General features: G+C 43.9%; 1 protein-coding gene across 2 annotated transcripts in view; it reads right to left on the reverse strand.

Annotated features, from left to right (window-relative positions):
- RNF150 (ring finger protein 150) overlaps nucleotides 1–20,838 on the reverse strand; it is a 278,977-nt gene extending 258,139 nt beyond the window's left edge. For both annotated transcript variants that reach the window (XM_070386570.1, XM_070386571.1), the window contains exon 1: nucleotides 20,349–20,838. In XM_070386570.1, the coding sequence (XP_070242671.1) occupies nucleotides 20,349–20,838 (490 nt within the window). The remainder of the gene's footprint in view (nucleotides 1–20,348) is intronic.
- Nucleotides 20,839–22,640: the final 1,802 nt, after the last annotated feature.

Consider the following 22,640-nt stretch of genomic DNA (forward strand, 5'->3'; position numbering starts at 1 on the left):
CTGTGTTCCCTTGCTCCAGCTCTCCCTCCCCTTCTGAGAATCTCAGAAGCTCTCCTCTCACAGGGATGTTGCTGCAGTTCCTCCTTTAGCCTATCATTCAGGGAAGAATGCTATGAAACACTCTCCAAATATAGCTCCCATTTCTGCAATGCTTTTGGCTGGCGCCTGCTTCAGATGTGAAAAATATATTTGCTTACAACTATTGGGGTAGACAGACTTCTTCATGGTTCCTTCAGCTGGGTTAATTCTTACATATACACCTTTGTGGGTACCGACACACTTTTTCATTGTTTTCTTACAAAATATTTTTCTAGTTTAATACTTTTCCTATTTCAATAAATACCATGTGTCTCCACTGTCAGCTACATAGGGGTTCTTGAATTATGTACTGCACAATGTCAATACTTAAGAGTCATATATTTTTTAAAATATTGCTTAGTTTTTACTTCTTTATTTGTGTGTGTTTTTCTAATTATTTATCTGGTCACTCGGCATGTGGCATCTTAGTTTCCGATCAGGGATTGAAATCTTGACTTTTATATCCCTGCATTGGAAGCATAAGAGTCTTAACCACTGGGCCAGCAGGGAAGTTCCAACATCTTAATAATAATTCCTTTAGCACTTACCATGTACCAGGTTCTACACTAAATGCTTCACATGCATTCTCAACAAACTCACAGCAACAGGACAACAAAGAATTACTGGGCTAGAAACGCCAAGAGTGCCATGATTGAGAATTCTGCTCCTGAGGAAGTGATCCTTCTATCTTTCAGAGATAACACCCCAACTATACTTACTACCTGCTCTGTGGTTTCTATGCAGCCATGAACTCTTGGGGCTTTGTGATTTTCACTGATAAAGAAATTAACTTATACTTTGCAATCAATAAAATAAAATAATTAAACTTGATGATCTCTAAAATCTTTCAGAAAATGTCTGTTTTCATTTTGTGGTTAATTAAAAAAATAATATCAAGGTAATTCTGATCATCCAGAGAGAAAAAAAATAAAAATTCATTGGCCTACAGGCAGACATAAGCTCACACTGTAAGGGCCTTTTGGGTCAGCTTGCCTGGGGAGATTTGGGTAAAACACTGTATGTTGTTAAGAAAAAAAATTGAAGGAATATTTACTTATAAGAATCATACAAGTGAAAACACTAGGACTTAATGCTAAAATAAGCAACCAAAGGAAATACTAAAAATAGATGAATGAAATACTGCGCATGAGAAATCAGGAATACAATTAAAGAAAATCTTATTTAAAATCAAGGGAGTAGCAGTTTAATGAACAAGCAAAACTGCTCTGGGACTATGAGAATCAGGCATCTTCTAAGACGAATTAAAATCCTCCACTATGTATTATATGTTCATGTACACACACACATTTTTAAAATTCCCTCAGTGACAGTAACAGGCTTATTCTTTTATTTTGATCTTAAAATATCTTTCAGGTAAATGGGATTTGTATTACTTGGCAAATATTCACAATAATTACAAATTTAGGAAAATCACAGTAAAGGAAATGACTTATTTATAAAACTCAAAGTAACATTTAGTGGTAGAAATCTGCATAGACCCTTTTACTTCAATAGCATTAGTAGACAGGAGCCTGACTCAATTCTCTAAGAACAATCAGCATTTTAAACTAATGGGAGTAAGTCACTCTGAGAACTGAAACTATTCTTTAAGTCAAAATATTCAGACAATGACTAACCAAAGGCATTACCATATTCACAGAGCACAAGCTTTGGCTTATGGATTAAATCCACAGTAGTCTGTACTTTGCGTGTGTGTGTGGTTAGTCACTTCAGTCGTGTCTGACTCTTTGCGACACCATGGACTGTAGCCCGCCAGGCTCCTCTGTCCATGGGATTCTACAGACAAGAATACCAGAGTGGGTTGTCGTGTCCTTCTCCAGGGGATCTTCCCGACCCAGGGCTTGAACCCATGTCTTTTATACCTCCTGCCTTGGCAGGTGGGTTCTTTATTGCTAATACCATCTGGGAAGCCAGTTTGTACCTTATATGTCTATAATAAATATTTCTTATATAACGAAAGAACTGCATTGCTGCAAATATACAATTTAATACTAATGGCAAATTCTTAAGTTATCTAATGTTTATGGGGAACTGTTTGCAGACAGATTATCTTAAAGAAGTTTCTTTTCATTCCCCCCTTATAAAAAAAAAAAAGCACACAAATATAAAAATTAGTGAAAAGTAAAAGAAATTCTACACATTTCCCAAGATAGTTGAAAGTGATATAGACCTGAATTAAAATATCAGCTTTGCTTCTGTCCATCTGTGACTCTGGGCAAGTTTCCAACTCACGGGGTGTATGAAAGGAGTGAAGTACGAAAGACACCTAATTCAGTGCTTAGAGCCTTGTATGTTCAGAACTAGTGTTGATTCTCTTCTTTATAGTATTTATTCAATCCAGCAAAGATCTGCTGAGCTCCTCAAAAAGACCAAACGTGGCTCAGATGGAAAAGAACCTGCCTGCAATGCAGGAGACCTGGGTTTGATCCCTGGGTTGAGAAGATCCCTGGAGAAGGAAGTGGCAACCCACTCCAGTATTCTTGCCTGGAGAATTCCATGGACAGAGGAGCCTGGCGGGTTACAGTCCATGGGGTTGCAAAGAGTCAGACACAACTGCGCAACTAACACTTTCTAATGAAGAAGGTGATGAATTTATCATATATGCCTGGAACCACAAGAGGTGTCTTACAGAAAGGGTATCTTGGTTTATGCAAAAAGGGAGAGAATTCTCTTCAGTGGTCTCCCATGGTAGGAGAAGAGATGGCATGGGGGAGACAGAGCTCAGAGCTCAGGGCATGAGCTCAGCCACATGCCCCTCACACAGAGGCTGCTGGACGCTCCCCACCTACTATCCAGTCATCTCTAAGGGCTTCTGTCAGAGCTCCATAGGCCTTGCTCCCTGAGAACTGATGTCAGGGCTTCTATCTGGCCCTAAGCTCCTGAATCCTGGAGCATGGTCTGACGCTGTCCATCAATGAGTTGCTAGACTCCAAGGCCCAGCAGGCGCAGAGGGTCAGGTCATATCCACTTGCGCTTGAACCCGGCTGCCCTGTGACCCTGGCAACTTAACAAGTTTTGGGTGATCTCGGGTTTTTCTCATATCCCGAGTTTTTGTCAGCCTGTAGCATATTAAAAAATGGCCAGCATTGGGCACTTATGGGTGGCTTGCTGTTGCCAAAATATTGGCTCTCTGTACACAGGTGCCAAATAGAAATACAGAGACAGAGTTTTGAAGGAAAGAGAAACTTTATCTCTTTGCCAGGCAAAGCAGGACAGAACAGGCTCAGGACTTGAAAAATTGTATCCCCACTTGGAGAAGACAGTGAGAGTTTTATAGCAATGGTTCAAAGAGGATGTGATCAGCTCCTGGACATTCTTCTGATGGGTCGGCGGTGAGATAAGCAGGAGTCAGCATCATCAACCTTCAGGTCCAACTGGTCTGGGGTCTACATGCTTGCAGGCAGCACACCATTGTTAATCCTTAATTTCTCCCACCTGGAGGGGGCTTCAGTATCCGCAGAATATCTCAAAGATATTGTGCATATCCTTTTCTGGGGTACCAGGACCTTGCCCCAAGGCTGTATGATTGTTTCTCTTGACTATTTGTTTTTCTTGTCTTCTATCCTTTCCCTTCCCTAATTAGTGACAGCTTGAGTCTGCACATTGGAACTCAGAGAAGGTCATGGAGGATAAATGAAGGCTATTTCCTATAATTAAAGAAATGGGGAACATGGAAAGGCTTTGTGCCCAGAAGCCCTCGAGGGCCCTGTTTGGTATCATTACTACTTGGTGTTGAGATAATCTTATTTAAACTGCCTGCTAGCTCCAGAGGGGCAGTGTCTGCTTCACCAGAAATGCCCATTCCTCTGAAAAAAGAAATGGAATCTGGGCTGACACTCAGCCAGAGGCATAGGACAGTGGGATGAGTGCTCTATGACAGTGGACCCCTGTCCCTCGCCCCAGTCAGTCAACCTGTGTAACAAGACATCTTCTTTTTAGCAACACTGTGGTCACCAAAAAGGTAGTGGCCTATTTGGGGGCTATTATTCCTTTTAAAACATATGCCCCATCTCAGTTACCAAAAATCAATCAAGGGCCAAAGTTTGAGCTGTTTTTCTGTTTTCTTATTTAAATTGCTCCCGTGGTAAACATGACAACTGCAAACAGGAAACGAAGCAGAATATATTTGCATGAGTCAATGAACCACAATTATTTTAATGCATTGGTGACAGCCTGTGCTCTTCCAATATCTTAACCTCCTCAGAAATTTCACTTTAATGCCAAAATAGCACTTATTCTGGATTGCACAAACTGTACTGTAGTAATTAGGTGCCACCTTTTCAAAGGCTAAATATAAAAATAGTGAGCAGGCTCATGGTTATGCTCTGGTTCAAAATGAATTCTAATTAGCTTCACTAAAGAAAATGGCTTGTTCTCTTCTTCCCTACAATGTAATGCCTTTTTCACACTCTGACTAAGTTAATGAAACACAAAAGTCTTTTTATGAGTAAGACGCTCAGATATACTTAATATGGTACCTCAATAGAAAAGAATGCTGATGCATTTCAGACAGCAGTAAGCCAAATTACGAGTAATTTAGGTTTACCAAAGAGAGTAGGACTTTCTAATTTGAAAGGATCGAGTTTGAATTAGGTGAATGGTTTTTCAAGACAGTCAGAGAGGTCAAGAACATAGAAGAGACTAATGAGTTTTTCACCTGCAAGACTTTGGACTGTAATAAAGCATCACTTCATGTCTTTTCTGAGCACGGCCCTGTGAGAAGGAAATTGACTTCTCACGCATAGGTCTAGTGTTTGCTGCAAGGTGAGCCTTAGAGATGTTGATTATTTCCTTTAAACATTTGGTCAGAACTCCAGGCACCTCCCACCAAGTGGCATCCATGATTAAGCAGAACAATTAGCTAATATTACTGCAGACAAGGAATCATTCAAGACACTGGAGCTAGTTCCCAGAGGAAGGGGCTGGGTGCACGTGGCACCTTCCCCCAGGAAGCTCACAGTCTAGCAGGAAAGACAGCCAGGTAACAGAATTAATCTCAGTGAGGTGGACATAATCACTGCACTTAGGAAAGGAAGACAGAATAAAGTAAGGATATGCATTTTTTGTAGAAATAAAGTCAAACTGATAAAGATAGTATCATTTCATTGTTTCAGAGCTAAAAAGTAAAGTATGCAAATACACAAGAGATTAAATTCATTCTACAGCAACTGTCAACTGCTTCAACAAACAATTGCTTTAACTGATGCTTGTTATCCTGATTTCAGAGAAAACTTGAACTTTCTCTCCTGCTTCTCTCATTACCCAAAAGGCCACAACTTCTCATATCTCACTGGTTATTTCCTATTTACAGAGATAGACTATACAGACTATACTATTATACAGACTATACTATTACAGAGATAGTCTATTCATCATAAACTATACAGGTAAGGTTTACAATCAACCTCTAAGATTCCCTTCCAAGTAATACTTGGGTCCCCTTGAAGTATCATGACTACTAGATGTTCATCTTCCAGTAAAAACATCAGATGGCTCTGTGTCCAGGTACTTCTCTCAGATTTCTGTGTTTGATTAACAGCTGACTCTCAAGCTGACATTTCTAATCCATTATCTTTAAAAATCTCGCCTTGCAGAACCTCCAAAGCAAAGTTCCTCAGAACAGAGATGCATTTGCTTACAGGAATGGGAGGAGAAGGCATCCAGGTCTTAGACAAACTGGCAGGGTAACAGGAAGAGATCTCAGGACATAATGACTGTCAAGGATCAAGTTCAGGTTAGACAGCAGATGAATTCCTCAGCACAGGTCTGGCAAGACAAGAATCACTTTGCTGTGCACAAGAGAAGAAATGAAGTGTGTAATCCCTCAAATTAAATCTTGCCTTCAACATAAGACAAATAAAGAGTGTGGAACATAAAGTCATCACTTCGTCTCCTAAGTGAGTGATGCACCTGAGAACCGTGGATGGGTTCATGTTGTACATTCACTTATCCATTCATATTTTCAATAGATATTTACTAGATGCCTTTTATGTGCCAGGCTCTAGGAACACAGCTGTTGATAAGACAAGAACCTTGCCACTGTGGAGCTTATATGTTCATAGGCGTGACAGTCATCAAGTAAATTATTGAAAGAAATAATATAATAATTTCAAGTAATGATAGAGAGCTAAGAAGAAAAAAATAAGGGAGGATAAGGCAAGAGAGTAAGGAGCAGATTAAGTTTTTTTAATATGGCCAAGGAAAACCGATGAAGGGGAAACTGAGCAGAGTCAGGACTGCTATGGAGGGGTGAGTCAGGTAAATATCTGGGAGAAAGATGCAAAAGCTGAGAGTGGTGACTGGTAACTTTCCCTGCCCGTGTGAGTAATAAAACTCCATGATTTTATAATTGTACTCTGTAGGAAGATATTTTCCTTGGAGTTCAGGTGACAAAAGAGCAAACAATTTTTAAAAAGGAGTTGGCTAAACAAGGCAGAAGCAGGTAAATGTCCACCAGACATTCCTGTTTGGGAGTCATTCTCACATAGTACAAATGCATAAAGAGATGCTTGCTGTGTGAATAATAATTCTATCCAAAAGTTGGTGGGGGAAAGAGGGTCCCAAAGGCCCTGAGGTTGCAGCAAGCTTGCCGGAGTAGGAATGGGAGCTAGACAGTGGCTGGAGGTGACACAGCAGTTGAAGCAGAGATGATGATGGCCAGGACTCGGTGGGTGATAATAAAGGTGGTAAGATGTAGTCTGATTCTGAATATGTTTCTTTTGAAACATAAGTAGACTGAACATGTATCTGATGCTCAGAGCTGTCCCTCTGCTGCATCATGCAGTGTAAGAGTTCACAACAGCTCTGATGGGGACACGTGAGGCTCACTTCACAGGGTGAGGCTTAGGTTAATCACGTGGCTCCTGTGTTTCTGGGCTCTCTCTGCCCAACACAACCACAAAGTCTTGGCGACTCCTTTATCACTGTGCTCATTTTAGAATGGTGCAATCTCGCTCTTACCAACTCAACGACATCAAACCTCTATCTTGAGCCATATGTTGCTTTCTGTCTCGCAGGCAATTGGTTCAGGTCAACTGGGTACCAGAATCACCTTTTTCACCATCACCCTATACTATCCCCCAAACTTTGATGAGCAAACTGGGGTCCTTCCTATTTGGGGAAAATATCATGGTATTGTTAACTCTTTGGCCAGAGACCTACCTCCAAGATAATGAACATTTAGCACATCAACAAAATATCACCCAACTCAATTAAAATGTCTAATAATTTCGGATTCATTATTGTATACACTTTGACTGTGTTAAAAAAGTTTGTGCACTTGCCAAGTTTGCCATTTGTTTCTCTTTGAGCTGCTCTCCAAACTCTGGTGATTTTTAGTGAGTCACTAAATCATGTCTTGAGGTGATATGTAACTGTACATACTATTAGCTATCTAAAAAAATTATTTTATATTGGTATAGTTGATTTACAATGTTGTGTTTGTGTCAGATATTCAGCAAAATGATTCAGTTATACACATACATTTATTTATTCTAGATTCTTTTCCCATACAGGTTATTACAGAATATAGAGTTCCCTGTGCTATACAGTAGGTCCTTGTTGATTATCTTTTACATATAGAGCAGTTGTGTACTCAGCTGTTCAGCTGTGTCCGACTCTGCAATTCCATGGACTGCAGCCCGCCAGGCTCCTCTGTCCATGGGATTTTTCAGGCAAGAATACTGGAGCAGGTTGCCATTTCCTCCTCCGTGAGATTTTACTGACCTAGGGATCGAACCCATGTCTCCTGGGTCTCCTGCACTGACAGGCAGATTCTTTACCACTGAGCCACCAGTGTTCATATGTAAATCTAATATCCTAACTAATCACCCCTCCCCACCTTTCCCCTTCGGTAACCATAAATTTGTTTTTTATGTCTGTGAGCCTGTTTCTGTTACATAAATAAGCCCATTTGTATTATTTTTTTAGACTCCACATATAAGTGATATTATATGATATTTGTGTTTCTCTGTCTTATTTCACAACTTAGTATGCTAGTCTCTAAGTCTATCCATATTGTTGCAAATGGCATTATTTCATTCTTTTCTTATGGCTGAGTAATATTCCATTGTGTATATATATACACCACGTTGTCTTTGTCCATTCATTTGTTGATGGACACTCAGGTTGCTTGCATGTTTTGGCTACTGTGAACAGTGCTGTGAACACTGGGGTGCGTGGTAACTTTTCAAATTGTGGTTTTCTCTGGGTACATGCTTGGTGTGGGATTGCTGTATCATATGGCAGCTCTATTTTTAGTTTTTTAAGGAACTTCCATAGTGGCAATCAGTAAATTTTAAAAGTCCTTCTTTCATGTAAGGATTTTATATGGTCAAAGGAAAAAGCACTGTTTCTTTAAATACATGCAGAACCATGGGATAGGAGAACCTGAGGAAGATTCTACATTCACCCACGGTGGTGGCTGTCAACCCTGGTGGCCCATCAGAATCATCTGGAGAGTCCCCTCCCGCCACCAGACAAATTACATCAGAATCTCAGCAGGTGGGACCTAGGAGTCATTTTTAAACTCCCCAGAAGATTCTAATGTGTGGCCAGGATGGAGAAGCACTGATCCAAACCAAATTCCCCTCTGGGACCCTCCTGCTTATCACTTTCAAATGAAAGAAAATGAGATCCAGAGGGGGGAAGTGACTTGCCAACGGTAAAGCCAATTTGAGGCAGAACCACAACTGAAACGCGAGTTTCCTAATACCCTGTTCACTTTGCACTTAGCCCAGAGATGGAGGAACGGAAGGGACAGTGAGGGCGTCACCAACCGCAATCCTGATGGTTCTGTCACCGAGGCTTTACTTCTCTTTTAATTCTCCACCTTCTGTGTTCTGCCCTGACTGTCAAGCTAGTCCAGCTTGGAGCAGAGTGATGCAGAAAGCTGTGCCAGGGTCTTGCAACAGCACCAATGTTCATTCTGACAGATTCAGCTGACAGATACTCTTTCGTCTTCAAAGGAGAGCCATTCTAGGGAGCGAGCATGTAACTGAAGACATCACTGCTGCTGCTGCTGCTAAGTCGCTTCAGTCGTGTCCGACTCTGTGCGACCCCACAGACAGCAGCTCACCAGGCTCCCCCGTCCCTGGGATTCTCCAGGCAAGAACACTGGAGTGGGTTGTCATTTCCTTGTCCAATGCATGAAATTGAAAACTGAAAGTGAAGCCGCTCAGTCATGCCCGACTCTTAGCGACGCCATGGACTGCAGCCTACCAGGCTCCTCAGCCCATGGGATTTTCCAGGCAAGAGTACTGGAGTGGGGTGCCATTGCCTTCTCTGGAAGACATCACTAGACAGGCTTAAAAAAAAAAAGCTCTATGTCTGCACATGAATAGCCTTTGACTTACTAGTGCCATATTCAGGCACTTGACCTAAGAGAATCATGAATATACACCCATTTTTAGGCACATAAAGATTCTACAGCAGTTCTGTTTAGGTAGGGGCAAAGTGCAAACATCAAGGAAGTTTCAACATGTGCCTTTAAATTTTAAAAAGCTATAAAAACACATGTAATATATTCCCAGTTTGGTAAAGGGAAATATGTAACCACAAAGTGAAAAAACACTAGAGCTGAGTGAGTAGTTGAGTTATTGATGGTTATCTTCCTTTCTTTTTAAATGTCCTATATTTCCAAAATTTTCTACAAGGGATATGTCTTTCATTTTAAAATATATACATATACAAATGGATATTAAAGCTATAGGACAATAAACATATGCACAGATTTGTATTTGATTACAACATTTTTGTATGCCCTGATCCTTTTGCTTGTTACTAGTATGTCTTTTTTCTCCTGAGATGAGGGCATGAACCCGGCACTCACTTCATGTCATATTCTACAAGATGACTCCATCATTTTTAACAGGAAACTCAAATTAGAATCTCCCTGACCTCATTTATACAAGTTAAAAGCTAAGAAAAAAAATTTTAGTGTCATAGAATATTTTTTCATGAAATGAGAGCAGCATGTTAAGAGAGTCCATCTTTCCAGTCTTATTTAACAGATCTTAAGGTTTACTGAGCACTTTCCATGCACCAGGGATCATTCTAGGCTTTGGAACTTTACCATGAGCCAAAAGCGTCTAAAAGCCCTCCTTCTTGTGGCCCTTACATTCTGGTGGGAGAAGACACGCTAAGCGTAAGTAAAATGAAGCCGGGAGAAGAGCAGCATGTGCTGGGGGAGGAGGGGGAGGGATGCTGCCATTCCAAACTGAGCAGCTAGGGAGTGCCTTAGTGATGAGGTCATGGAGAAGGGGCCTTAGAGAGGCAGCCAGTCCTGCTTATCTGGGAGGAAGAACATTTCATGCACCTTGGTAAATAAAGGAGGAAACACTTTACTAAAGAGAGGGGAAAACATCTTTTCTTTTCCACCATTCTTTGGGTCACTTGGAATTACATGTAGGTATAATCAGTTCATGGCTACAGAATGGTCAGATGAATAGCTTCTGAAGAAAATGAGGATCAGGGAAAACGCTTATGGGAGAAAAAAGGCATTTGTACACTGACAAGACCTCTGAAAAATCTCAAATCCTCCTTTTCAATAGTGCTTACTGGCAGATTGCGTGTGTTAAGAAAAAAGTTATGATGGAGAGATACCAGGCTGAATTGGTTAAGAAAGACAGTATTTCCTGGATCTCGCCTAATATATATGCTCATTATATAGTTTTGCCTGGACATGAACTAGCCACACATTTAATGCAAAAGCACTTCTTTTTCAAATCTCTATCATGAAATATGGGACTTCCCTGAAGGCTCAGAAGGTAAAGAATCCACCAGCAACGTAGGAGACACAGGAGATGTGGGAAAAGATGTTCCTACATCAAATACAGAAAAGCCTAACAATCCAACATATAAGCTTTAATTTTATGGCAAATGATTCTTATCTCTACTGAAAATGATTTTCTAAATACTGCTATATCATGGAATAGATAAGATTTTTTAAAAAATGATACCAGTAGAAATAAACGTATAAACAATGCTTTTGAGGCAGTAAAAGAAATTTAATTTTCCTCTCATATAGAAAAATAAAAGAACTAGATCAAATCATAATCGTTAATATTTTTATTTCAATCTATGAAGCACACTTATCCTATCATGAGTTAAACTGCCAAGTGATTAACCTCTCACAGCTTAAAATAAAAGATTATAGTACACCTATGGACAAGGTTTCCATTTAATAGAACCACTGTTATCGCAGCTTAGTGGAAGAACAATCACACAGCACAGGCAGTTTTATTTCTCTAGTTTTATATTACCAACAAAACCCTCCAGAGCTGACATAAAATGAAAGTCAAATTCTATTCAGATTAATTCAAATTTAGCAACTCAATTTACATGATAAAATACACAGAATTTCAGCATATCATTTCAGTCACTCGGTAGTAAGTGGAGGTCCTCCTTTGAGTATATACAAAGTGAAGTATCTCTTCTGAGGATAAACTGAAGACTTTCAGGGGCTATCAAAATATTAAGCTCTTTATGCACCAAGTTTCATGTCCAAAAAATCCAACAATTATGGTCAAGGGCTTCTTTTTCAAAAGCTGAGACTGGTTTCTAAACACATTTGCATTGCATCAGAAGCATAATCATTCCTTTCTAAGAAACTAGAAGAATGAGTTATAAAGCACGAGGCTCTTTATGAACCTTTCCAAATTTCACAGTTATAAAATTCCTTCCATTTTGAGAAGCCAGGGGATTTTTAAGAATAGAAGCATTGGGAGAGATGAAGACAGGATTCTTACTAAAGATTAAAAGGTAAAGACAGGATTTTATGATCTGGAGTAAACAAACCATACAGTTTCTTGAAATGCCCAGATCATATTAAGTTACATTGCTAATAATGTTATTTAACACTGACACTAAATTATGGCTTTTAATAACAGAGTCTGGAATTTCTGGCTATAGGGTATCCACCTGCCAGCAGAGAGACAGGTGAAGAAGTACAGTTGAGCACCAAATAAAGACAAAAATACTAAGTAGGGCGGATGGGATTCTTTTGGCCTGGGAGATTAAGACCAGGCATAAATGGTAACTTTTCCATATGTAGCTTAAGAGGGAATGAAATGGAAACTGAGGCCGTTAAGAAGTTTAAATATAGAAATGATAGAGCATCAGGGGCTCTCAGGCTTGGGAAAACCCTTCGGTCACCCCCATCGGAACCTGGGCATAAATCCTGTGTTCAGCTCCCACCTGAAGGCAAGAGAAGGTTTCACCTCCCAAGAAAACCTCTTCCATCGCTCAACAGCTCTAACTTTATAAACTGCTTCTTCTCCTTTGCTTAACCAAGTCTGCGTTCTATAACTTCTCCTCACTAGTCCTGGTCTGTCTCCATAAAGCTGAGGCTCCAAATACATGAGTCTCAGAGCTGAGGCATGGGGCACACAGGAGCAGGGCAGGCCCAGAGCCAGGACATCCACAGTGATGGGGCCTTGGGCCAGATAACGGGCACACTGTTCACCTAAACGGCCAGTCACTTCTCTGCCCAGACACTGTGCCTTGTCATCAGATCTCATGAGGAGTCAGAAATGTGATTTTTCGTAAAAGTATCCTGGTTTTTTTAATGTATAAGGAATAAACTGCGGTGTTCAAATAGCTCTTGACATGCAACGAATCCAAACTTCTCTATTTATAAGTGAGAAACCTGAGGCCCTGGATTGAAAGTGACGGATCAAAGCCAATGGTTAATCAGAGGTTGCTCTGGAGGAGGGCAGCCCCAGCACAAAATCCCATCTCTCCCGTCACAAAAATGCAGTCTGCAAGGCCATGTGTATTGGGCTGATAGATGTGCTGGAGTATTCAGAAATGAGAATCAGCTTTAGATCACTTCCTGTCTCCACTATGAAGTCACCGCTGTCCACAGCTAGTTTGTAGGGTTTGAGCAGCAGCTACAAGCACAGAGTCAGGAGACAGACCGCTCAGGTTTGTAAGCCTGGCTCCATCACTTACTACCTGCATGATCAAGTCACTTCCTCTGTCTAAACCTCAGTTTCCTGATTGATGAAAGACAGCTAAGAACAGTACCTATAGCTCAGCGTTGATTGCGTGATTGTGGGAATTAAATGAACTGATACACAAAGTGCTTACAACATGCCTGACACAGAGTAAGCAGCACACAGGCAGTATTATTACTACCCAGAGAGAGGGCTACCATATGCTGAAGAGGGGTAAACGTATTACTTAAAGGAAAATGTAAAACAAAACAACACAAAGATATCCTAAAAATAAGAGCTCTGCAATAAATTCAAGCAGCTAATTACTTTACAGAGGCTGTAAAGGAAGGCTTCCACACTTACAGTAAATGTAGCATGGACCCACACATTAAAATCTTAGCACCCACCTACACAGGAAAGAGCCTCAATAAATCTCCTACATTTTTTCCTCCAACCTTGGAGAAGGCCCTAGAATACATTGAGATATACCCCACTCTGGGCTCCTCCTCACCAACGGCTGAGCTTGTTTTTCAGATGGTTACTTCAACCATCTCCTCCCTCCCTCCCTCTCTAGGTTATTACTAGGAATCCAGTCTCTCAACAGTTCTTCCTAGATGACTAGATGCTTAGTTTTCTCCTTTCCCTTTAACTGTGTACTAGGAAAAGACAAAAACATAGCAAACACACTCTTCAAAAAAGTTAAAAAGAAAATGCATGATTTCTCCAACATATAACTCGGACACTCACCGCCTCCACTCACTTACAGATATACCAATGTTCACCATATAAATATATACAAACCATACATAGGTACATCTCGTATTTCTCTGATGAGGCTTTAATTTAAGTCACGAGAAAGCACAATTATAGGAGGAAAATTCTCAAATGTTCGCCCACCATCAACAGGAGCTGGGACACTCGGTCTCAAGTCATAGAAACCACAGAGAGAAACTGGCATGGCAGCTCTGACATCTAAAGCAGAAGAGGGTGAATGAAGAGCTCTTTACTAAGGCTGCCAGGGCCACTGTGAGCCTCTGGGGGTCTGGGAACCCATGGAGTGGTTCCTGTCACCATTCACAATGCCTATAAGGGTACACGCATTGACAGCTCCTGCCAGCTACAGACACGAGCACTGTACACCTATGAATTCATTTAATGTCCATAGCCACCACCTGAGGCTCCCCCATTTCACAAATGAGGAAACTGAGTTCTTGAGAGGCTAATTTGCTCAAAGATCCACAGTGAGAAAATAGCAGAGCCAGGACACAAACTCAAGGGGCTGGTGAGAGGCCACATTCCTAACTTCAGTTCAGTTCAGTTCAGTCACTCAGTCGTGTTCGACTCTTTGCAATCCCATGAATCACAGCACGCCAGGCCTCCCTGTCCATCACCAACTCCCGGAGTTCACTTAGACTCACATCCATCGAGTCGGTGGTGCCATCCAGCCATCTCATCCTCTGTTGTCCCCTTTTCCTCCTGCCCGCAATCCCTCCCAGCATCAGAGTCTTTTCCAATGAGTCAAGTCTTCGCATGAGGTGGCATTCCTAATTTACCACTTCCCAAAACAGCCTCTGGGCTTCCCTGCTAGCTCAGATGGTAAAGAATCTGTCTACAGTGTAAGAGACCTGGGTTTGATCCCCAGGTTGGGAAGATCCCTTGGAGAAGGAAATGGAAAACTCCTCCAGTGTTCTTGCCTGGAGAAGCCCATGAACAGAAGAGCCTGGCGGGCTAACAGTTCATGGGGTCAAAAAGAGTTGGACACAACTGAGTGACTCTCACTCAATACAGCCTCTCGAAATTGCTGACACCACTTCCCTCAGAGTATACTTCAAGTTTCACAGGCATCTGAGCAGCTCCGAGGAGGTCATTTGGGCCTGGCTGCCTTTTCCTGTACCTGGCGGAGTAGTTCTGGAGCTCTCTGATGGAGGCTGCATTCCTACACAGCTTTTCAGGCAAGCCCTCCTATTGCTCTCTCAAAGCAAACATGGGGAGGAGCTCTAAAGCACCAAAGATGCAGTTCCTCATATTCTTTGAGAGGGGGCATAAAGAGTCTCTGGTCCATGGGCTTTTTTTCCCTTCCCAACTGAAAGAGGTAGATCTCTTATTATTTACTAACCTCCTTTCTTCTTTAAGACAAAACATGAATGAGCTGAAGAAAACAAATAATGGTGAGCAAGGGGGGAGGAGCAAAATGAAAACTAGAGAAAGAATTGCTTAGTTTCTAAGTCGGGTCTGACTCTTTGCACCCCATGGACTGTTGCCAGGCTCTCCTCTGTCCATGAGATTTTCCAGCCAAGAATACTGGAGTGGGTTGCCATTTCCTCCTCCAGGAGATCTTTCCAACCCAGGGATCAAACTCACATCTCCTGCTACAATATTGTAGGCAGATTCTTTACCGCTGAGCCACCAGAGAAAGAATTAAGAAGATGTTAAAAAGTAACTCTGGGGCTTCCCAGGTGGTTCAGCAATAAAGAATCCACCTGCCAATGCAGGAACTGCAGGAGCCGTAGGTTCAATCTGTGGTCAGGAAGATCTTCTGGAGGAGGAATGGCAAGCCACTCCAGTATTCTTGCCTGGAAAATCTCATGGACAGAGGAGTCTGATGGGTTACAGTCCATGGTATCACAACGAGTCAGACATGACTGAGTGACTGAACACACATGCAAAAAAGTAACTGCTAGTCATCAGGGATAGCATACTAGATATACTAGATACCACATTAAAAAGCAGAGACATTACTTTGCCAACAAAGGTCCGTCTAGTCAAGGCTATGGTTTTTCCAGTGGTCATGTATGGATGTGAGAGTTGGACTGTGAAGAAAGCCGAGCGCTGAAGAATTGATGCTTTTGAACTGTGGTGTTGGAGAAGACTCTTTGGACTACAAGGAGATCCAACCAGTCCATTTTGAAGGAGATCAGCCCTGGGATTTCTTTGGAAGGAATGTTGCTAAAGCTGAAACTCCAGTACTTTGGCCACCTCATGCGAAGAGCTGACTCACTGGAAAAGACTCTGATGCTGGGAGGGACTGGGGGCAGGAGGAGAAGGGGACGACAGAGGATGAGATGGCTGGATGGCATCACTGACTCGATGGCCGTAAGTCTGAGTGAACTCCAGAGTTGGTGATGGACAGGGAGGCCTGGCGTGCTGCAGTTCATGGAGTCGCAAAGAGTCGGACACGACTGAGAGACTGAACTGAGTCATCAGGGACGTGCAAAGGAAAATGGCAATGAAGACACTACTTCACAACCACCAGGATGGGCAAAATCAAAGAGAATGACAAGCGCTGATGAAGACGGACAGAAACTGGAACACTCCTACACTGCTGGTGGAAATGTGAGATGGTATTTCTTTGGAAAACAATCTTACAGCTCCTCCAAAGGTTAAACCAGACAGTTGCCATACGACCCAGAGGTTTCACTCCTGGATATGTACCCAAAAGAAACGTCCACACACAAACTTCTATATGAATGTTCACAGCAGCATTATGTACAATAACCAAAAAGTAGAAAGAAACTAAGCATCCACTATTTGATGAATTTTTAAAATGTGGTTCAGTTCAGTCGCTCAGTCGTGTCCGACTCTTTGCAACCCCATGAATTGCAGCATACCAGGCCTCCCTGTCCATCACCAACTCTGGAGTTCACTCAAACTCATGTCCATTAAAATGTGGTATATACATACAAAGAAATGTTATTTGGCAACAAAAAGCAGTGTAGTACTGATACATACCACAGCACTGACAGATTTTGAAAACATTAAGATAAGTGAAAGAAGTCAGTTACAGAAAAAGCATATTACTTGATTCCACTCATATGAAATGTCCAGACTAGGCACATGGAGACAGAAAGGACATTAGTAGTTAAATAGGACTGGGGACTAGAGAGTAAAATGAGGAGTAAAAGCCAATGGATGTGGGGTTTCCTTTTGGAGTCAGTTGTGAGGGTTCTACAGTTCTGTCCATAGAGTAAAAGCCATTAAGTCGGCCACAGGGGTGAGGAGGAAGAATGAATTGGGAGAGTCGGATGGACATATGCACACTAGCCTGTGTAAAATAGATAGCTAGGAAGAAGCTGCGGTGCAGCACAGGGAGCTCAGCTCAGTGCTCTGTGATGACCTAGAGGGGTGGGATGGGAGGGTAAGGAGAGGCTCAAGAGGGAGTGGATCTATGTATACTTATGGCTGATTCGCTTTGTTGTATAGCAGAAACTAATACAACATTGTAAAGCAACTATACCCCAATTTTTAATATATATATACATATATAGAGAGAGTGAATTCTGTGATACATAAACTCTCTCTCAAGGAAGCAGTAATATTTTAAAGAGATTTTTAAAACTGATTACAAACTAAAGCTACTAACCTATCCCAGGAAAATTTGGGTCTTTGTGAATGAGAAAACCATAACTGCAGAAGTGTTAGAAACCCAAAATCATAAGCCAGTAAAGAAAAAGCAGAAAGGTAGGCTCTATGGAAAGGGAAAGGGAAAATGACTTCCATTTAACTGAATTTCAAGACAGTGGGTGTATTGGTGTCACATCACCCCAAACTCACAGATATTACATGATGGGTTGCATAACACTAAATTCAGACTTTCTCCTCACCTGAAAGTGATCAGTGCCAAAAATAAAGGATCTGGAGAAGAGGTGAGAATTTTTTTTTAATGTAAAGCTGATGTTCACTTTTTAGAGACTGAACCAAAAAGTTCACAAACGTAAGGAACATCTGGTATACTGCATCCCATGTTCACAAAATAAGAATATTTGATCTAAAACATACACCTAAGATACGTTTCCTAAGATACAACTGAGTCAGAATTCTGAATTCAACTAGAAAAAGTAAAGCCTTCAGGTTCTCGAGTAAGTGTAACACACTGACAGCCAGAGCAGCGCTGGCACAGGTTCAGGTTCAGGCAGAAGAAGTTAAAAGTGAAAGGTTTGCCAAGCTACCAGGTCACAGATCTCCTCATAATGAGACTTTAGCAGCCATCAATGCAATCGCTGACTAAAGTGAATCCAGTCCCCTAATGTGGCGATACATCAAATGATAATATGGAATTCTCATGGCTCTTAGCAGTGACAATGTAAATGCATTTTTGGAAACAGAACAGCTAATAGAAATCTCCTTGACCTTTTTTAGTCTAAATTTCAAACTACTACCAAGGCCTTTATTTATTCCCACTATATCTTAGTCAAGCATCATTTTGTGTGGAAAATCCGCTCACTGCTTCCTATAAAAACAGATGAGCCATTAATTGATCTAGTGTGTTGGCAGTTCTTTTTAGACAGAAACAAATGATGCCTCTTAACTTTGTGTTTGAAGCTGAAGAATCCGATTTCACGCACATGCAAAAAGAGACATGTTTAAAGGATCCTGCAAAGGCGACTAACAATCTTCTTGAGGTAAAGAGCAAAAACAAAAACCCCTCCTTCATGCTCTCCCCATTGAGGTTTAGATATTAAATGTGTTTCCCAAGATCTTTTACATGATTTAAAATGCTCTTCCACAGTCCTCCAAATCCTCAACTATCATAAAGTTTACACAGGGCTCTTATGATTCAAGCTCAAAGTACAATCTTTTTCACCTACAAAACTGTTGAGCTCAATAAAGTATATCAAATGGTCCTCAATGCTCTATATTAACTTTTTAAAGAAGTTAACTGCCTCTTCCTCCCCTTCATTCATTCATGCATTGCATTATTTTTCACCCTGAGTTAGAAGTACTGTGTCCAACTCTGTGCGAACCCATAGACCGCAGCCCACCAGGCTCCCCCGTCCCTGGGATTCTCCAGGCAAGAACACTAGAGTGGGTTGCCATTTCCTTCTCCAATGCATGAAAGTGAAAAGTGAAAGTGAAGTAGCTCAGTCCTGTCAGACCCTCAGCCACCCCATGGACTGCAGCCTTCCAGGCTCCTCCATCTATGGGATTTTCCAGGCAAGAGTATTGGAGTGGGGTGCCACTGCCTTCTCCGGAACCTTCCCCACCCCACCTGTTAGCAGCAGGGTTAAGTTCCTTGTCTGTAACAGCTGATGTTGACCACCAGGGGCAAACCCACGGTATATTTCCCTAATAGGTGACAGAAGCTCTGTGAATGAAAACTTGTCCCCGAAGAATGCATCCCTTCCCCAATGTGGCCAAAGCCTGCTACTCCATTTCAGAAGCATAACTGTTTAATTTCTTTAAAAGCCAGATTTTAATAATGTCTTTGATCCGGTGACTCCAGTAAGAAAATTCATCTGCCACTTTCACTCCCTCTTACTCCCTCCCTGATGCCATAGCCTCAAACCCAGCTTCTGGCAAAGAGGGGGCAAGGTTCTAGGGGCGCACAGAAACAAGAAGTAACCCTGAACTCAAGGAGGCAAAGCTGCTAAAATGAGCTGCTTTTGCTAACAAACCTGGAGAGGACTTTGCTGTTTCTACCAAGGAAGCACTGTTATGTCAGGCACACGGAGAAATAGTGCGTCTTAGGGCCGTCATGGATTTCCAGTCTGGGCACCCGGCGATCTTTACGAAAACATTATTTCTACCGTGAAATCTCCTTTTCGCCCTAAAGGAAATGTTCAGTATACTTAACCTCCCAAGCCGGGGGCAAGGATTGCAATACTAGAAAAGTAGGCATAACTTTATGGCCACTATGCTCTTGTTGGCTTGTGAAGGATTGTTGATCATTTACCATCGTGCCCGCCTGTCAGGCTGTCCGGATGACAGCTTGGCAGAGCACCGGATTTTCAGTATTATTTATGACGTGCGTCAACCCAGCGGGTGGCGCGGGGTGGGGGGTGGACTCTTAATCTCCCACGAAGAGCTGAAACCCTGAAACCCGACTTGAGCAAGTTGGCGGTGGCGAGCGCCAGCATCAGTAATCCTACCTCCCTCCTGATACAGAAACGCCGGCATCAGGAGTACACCTGATGCACACATTCCAGATCAGATCTCCGGGTCCCAAACAGATGCGAGGCCAGTCACTAAGCCCAGAGCAACATCCGAGCCCTGCCCGCCCCCTCCTCCCCCTCACACCCCACCTTCCAGATCCTCCTCGGAAAAGTTAGGCCCCCTCGGCCAACCCCTGTCCGAGTGGCTCTGTGTTAAGTGGAACGTACTCCCTGGTCCCCACAATGCAGTGAGTCCTCTCTTCTTTGCAAATCCCACGAAGTGACGCAGAGCGAAACTTAGTAGGTCTAGGCAGCAGAGACGCGTCTTTAGCAAAGCACAGACTTCCCAGAAAGGAGCGAGGAGGCAGGCGCTGGATCCTTCTCGGCGCCTCCACCCGCCCTGGGCTCCCCGCCCCCGCCCCGAGCCCGCCCTGAGCCCGCTTACCTGCGTGGGGCATGGTGATGGTCTCGTTGGTGTTGGAGCCCACGTTGAAGATGACCACGGCGGAGGCGTTCTGCAGGAACGCATTCCGGATCTTATCCCTGTAGGTGCAGTTGCCCTTGGGGATGAGGGCTATCCAATTCTTGCCGTGGGCCGGGGCGGCGAACTTGGTGTTGGGGTCGCAGGCCAGACGGTCGTGGGCCGAGCTGGCCATGACCACCTCCCCGCGGGCGTCCTGCTTGGGCGAGTGCTCCCCGTAGCGCCCGCACTCGGTCCTCTCGGTGTGCAGCTCGGCGGCGGTGGTGGCGCCGCCCGCCGCCCCGGCCCCGGAGTCCGGCGCGGGCTCGGCGTAGGTGATGTTCACGAAGGCTGTGTACCATTCCTCCTTCTCGGCCACGGTGAAGTCCAGGCACACCAGATGCACGAAACAAAAGGAAAGCAGCCATGTTGAGAGAGCCAGGCTGCGGCACGCTTGGATGAGAGACATTGCCATCTTTATCCGCCGGGGCCCCCTCCCCGCCCCCCGCGCGCTCCCCCCCGCGCCGTCCCTCCTCCCCAGCCCCGGCCAACCCCGGGCCGGCCGCTCGTCGTTGTCCTCCTCCTCCTCCTCCTGCTCCTGCTCACTCCCGGGCCCGGGGGGCCGCGGCCGGGACGCGCAGCCGCCGCGGAGACAGAATTCGGAGCGAGAGGATGGCGCCGGCCCCTTCCCCTTTCAGCCGGAGCGTGGCGGTTGCATCTCGCTTCGCGGGCGCCGGAGGGGCGCGGGCGGAGGGGGCGCTCAGGGTTTGCGGCGGAGTCCGGCTGCCGAGCGTCCTGCTCCTTCGCCCGGCTTCTCCTTCTGGCATAAGGGTGGCAGGGGGCCCGGGAGCGTGCGGGGTGGCGGCCCGGCGCCCTGCAGCCCGGGCGGGGACGGGCGCGGCTGCTCGGAGACCGGGGTGCCGGCGAGGTGTCCCGGTCGCCGTCGCCGAGCGCTGGGGCGAACGGGTCCGGCTGCGGGTGCGGCGGCCGCCACTGCTGCGCGCCGGGTCCCTCGGCTGCCGGCACTCGGCTCCTCGCCGGCGGCGCCCAGCACACACTTGTCGCGGGAGGGGCCGGCTCGGGGGTACCGGGAGCAAGCCGGCAGAGAGAAGACTACGCGGTCAGTGTGTGTGTGCGTGCGTGTGTCTGTATATGTTTGTGTGTGTCTACTGTGTGCGTGCAAGGAGGAGCTTAGTGTGATGTCAAAGATTCTAGGCTTCTCTTGCCACGCTTCCCCGGTTCTCTCTTTATGGGCAGCAGCGACCCCTGCCGGGTCTCAAATTCCACCCACTCTGCGACTTGGTCCAGGTGGAGGCCAAAGGAGGAAGCGATCCCTAGACCTAGGAGGACAGGAACAACTTCCTGCATCTTAAATGTAGAGACGTGTGTGTGTGTGTGTGTGTGTGTGTGTGTGATAAACTTTTCCGTTTGCAGAAGGAACTGCAGCGAACTCCTGCATCTTAAATGTAGAGAAGTGTGTGTGTGTGTGTGAGAGAGAGAGAAACTTTTCCGTTTGCAGAAGGAACTGCAGCGAACTCCTGCATCTTAAATGTAGAGAAGTGTGTGTGTGTGTGTGTGTGTGTGAGTGATAAACTTATCCGTTTGCAGAAGGAACTGCAGGGAACTCCCTAATGACCCATCCTAGGGCCAATGGGTAACTTTAGTTGGTAGCCAGGTACTTCCAACACCATGCCTCGAGCGTCTAGGGCGGCGATAATCAAATTTGAACGTACATCCGTGTCACAAGAGGGCGGAGGCGGAGTAGGTGGTATTTCAAACTCAAACTGATGGGCCTGCTGCAGTTTCTCATTCGGTACATCTGGGGTGAGTTCCATATTATTTTTTTTCTAACAAGTTACCCAGTCATGTTGATGCTGCTCGTCTAGGGACCACCCCATCAGCATGCATCTACACGTGGGCTTCTTTCTTACTGTCTGGCAGCAAACGTGATGTATGTTTTCCTATAGAATGAGTGTTCTCTAACTCCTTAAGAAAATAAATTGGGTGAGCTATTTCTTTACTGTGTTTTTTTTTTTTTTTTCTGGTTGTCATGACAGGTAACAGAATACTTACAGCTCAGTAGGCAAGGTATGTTGGTTTAGGGGTTGTTTCTAGAGTATTGCCCAGCTTTGCATAGAGATCACAACTAGTTATCAAAGAGTAAGCCACTCTGGAGCTGTGTTCTTAAAACTTCGATACAGCACAATTCCGTACCAAGTAAGTGAGTGGTTAACTTTTCACACCCACAGTTTCCCTGGCTTGAGATACCCGTCAAGT

This window comes from Bos mutus, chromosome 17, assembly GCF_027580195.1.
Source record: "Bos mutus isolate GX-2022 chromosome 17, NWIPB_WYAK_1.1, whole genome shotgun sequence".
NCBI classification, from domain to species: Eukaryota; Metazoa; Chordata; class Mammalia; order Artiodactyla; family Bovidae; genus Bos; species Bos mutus.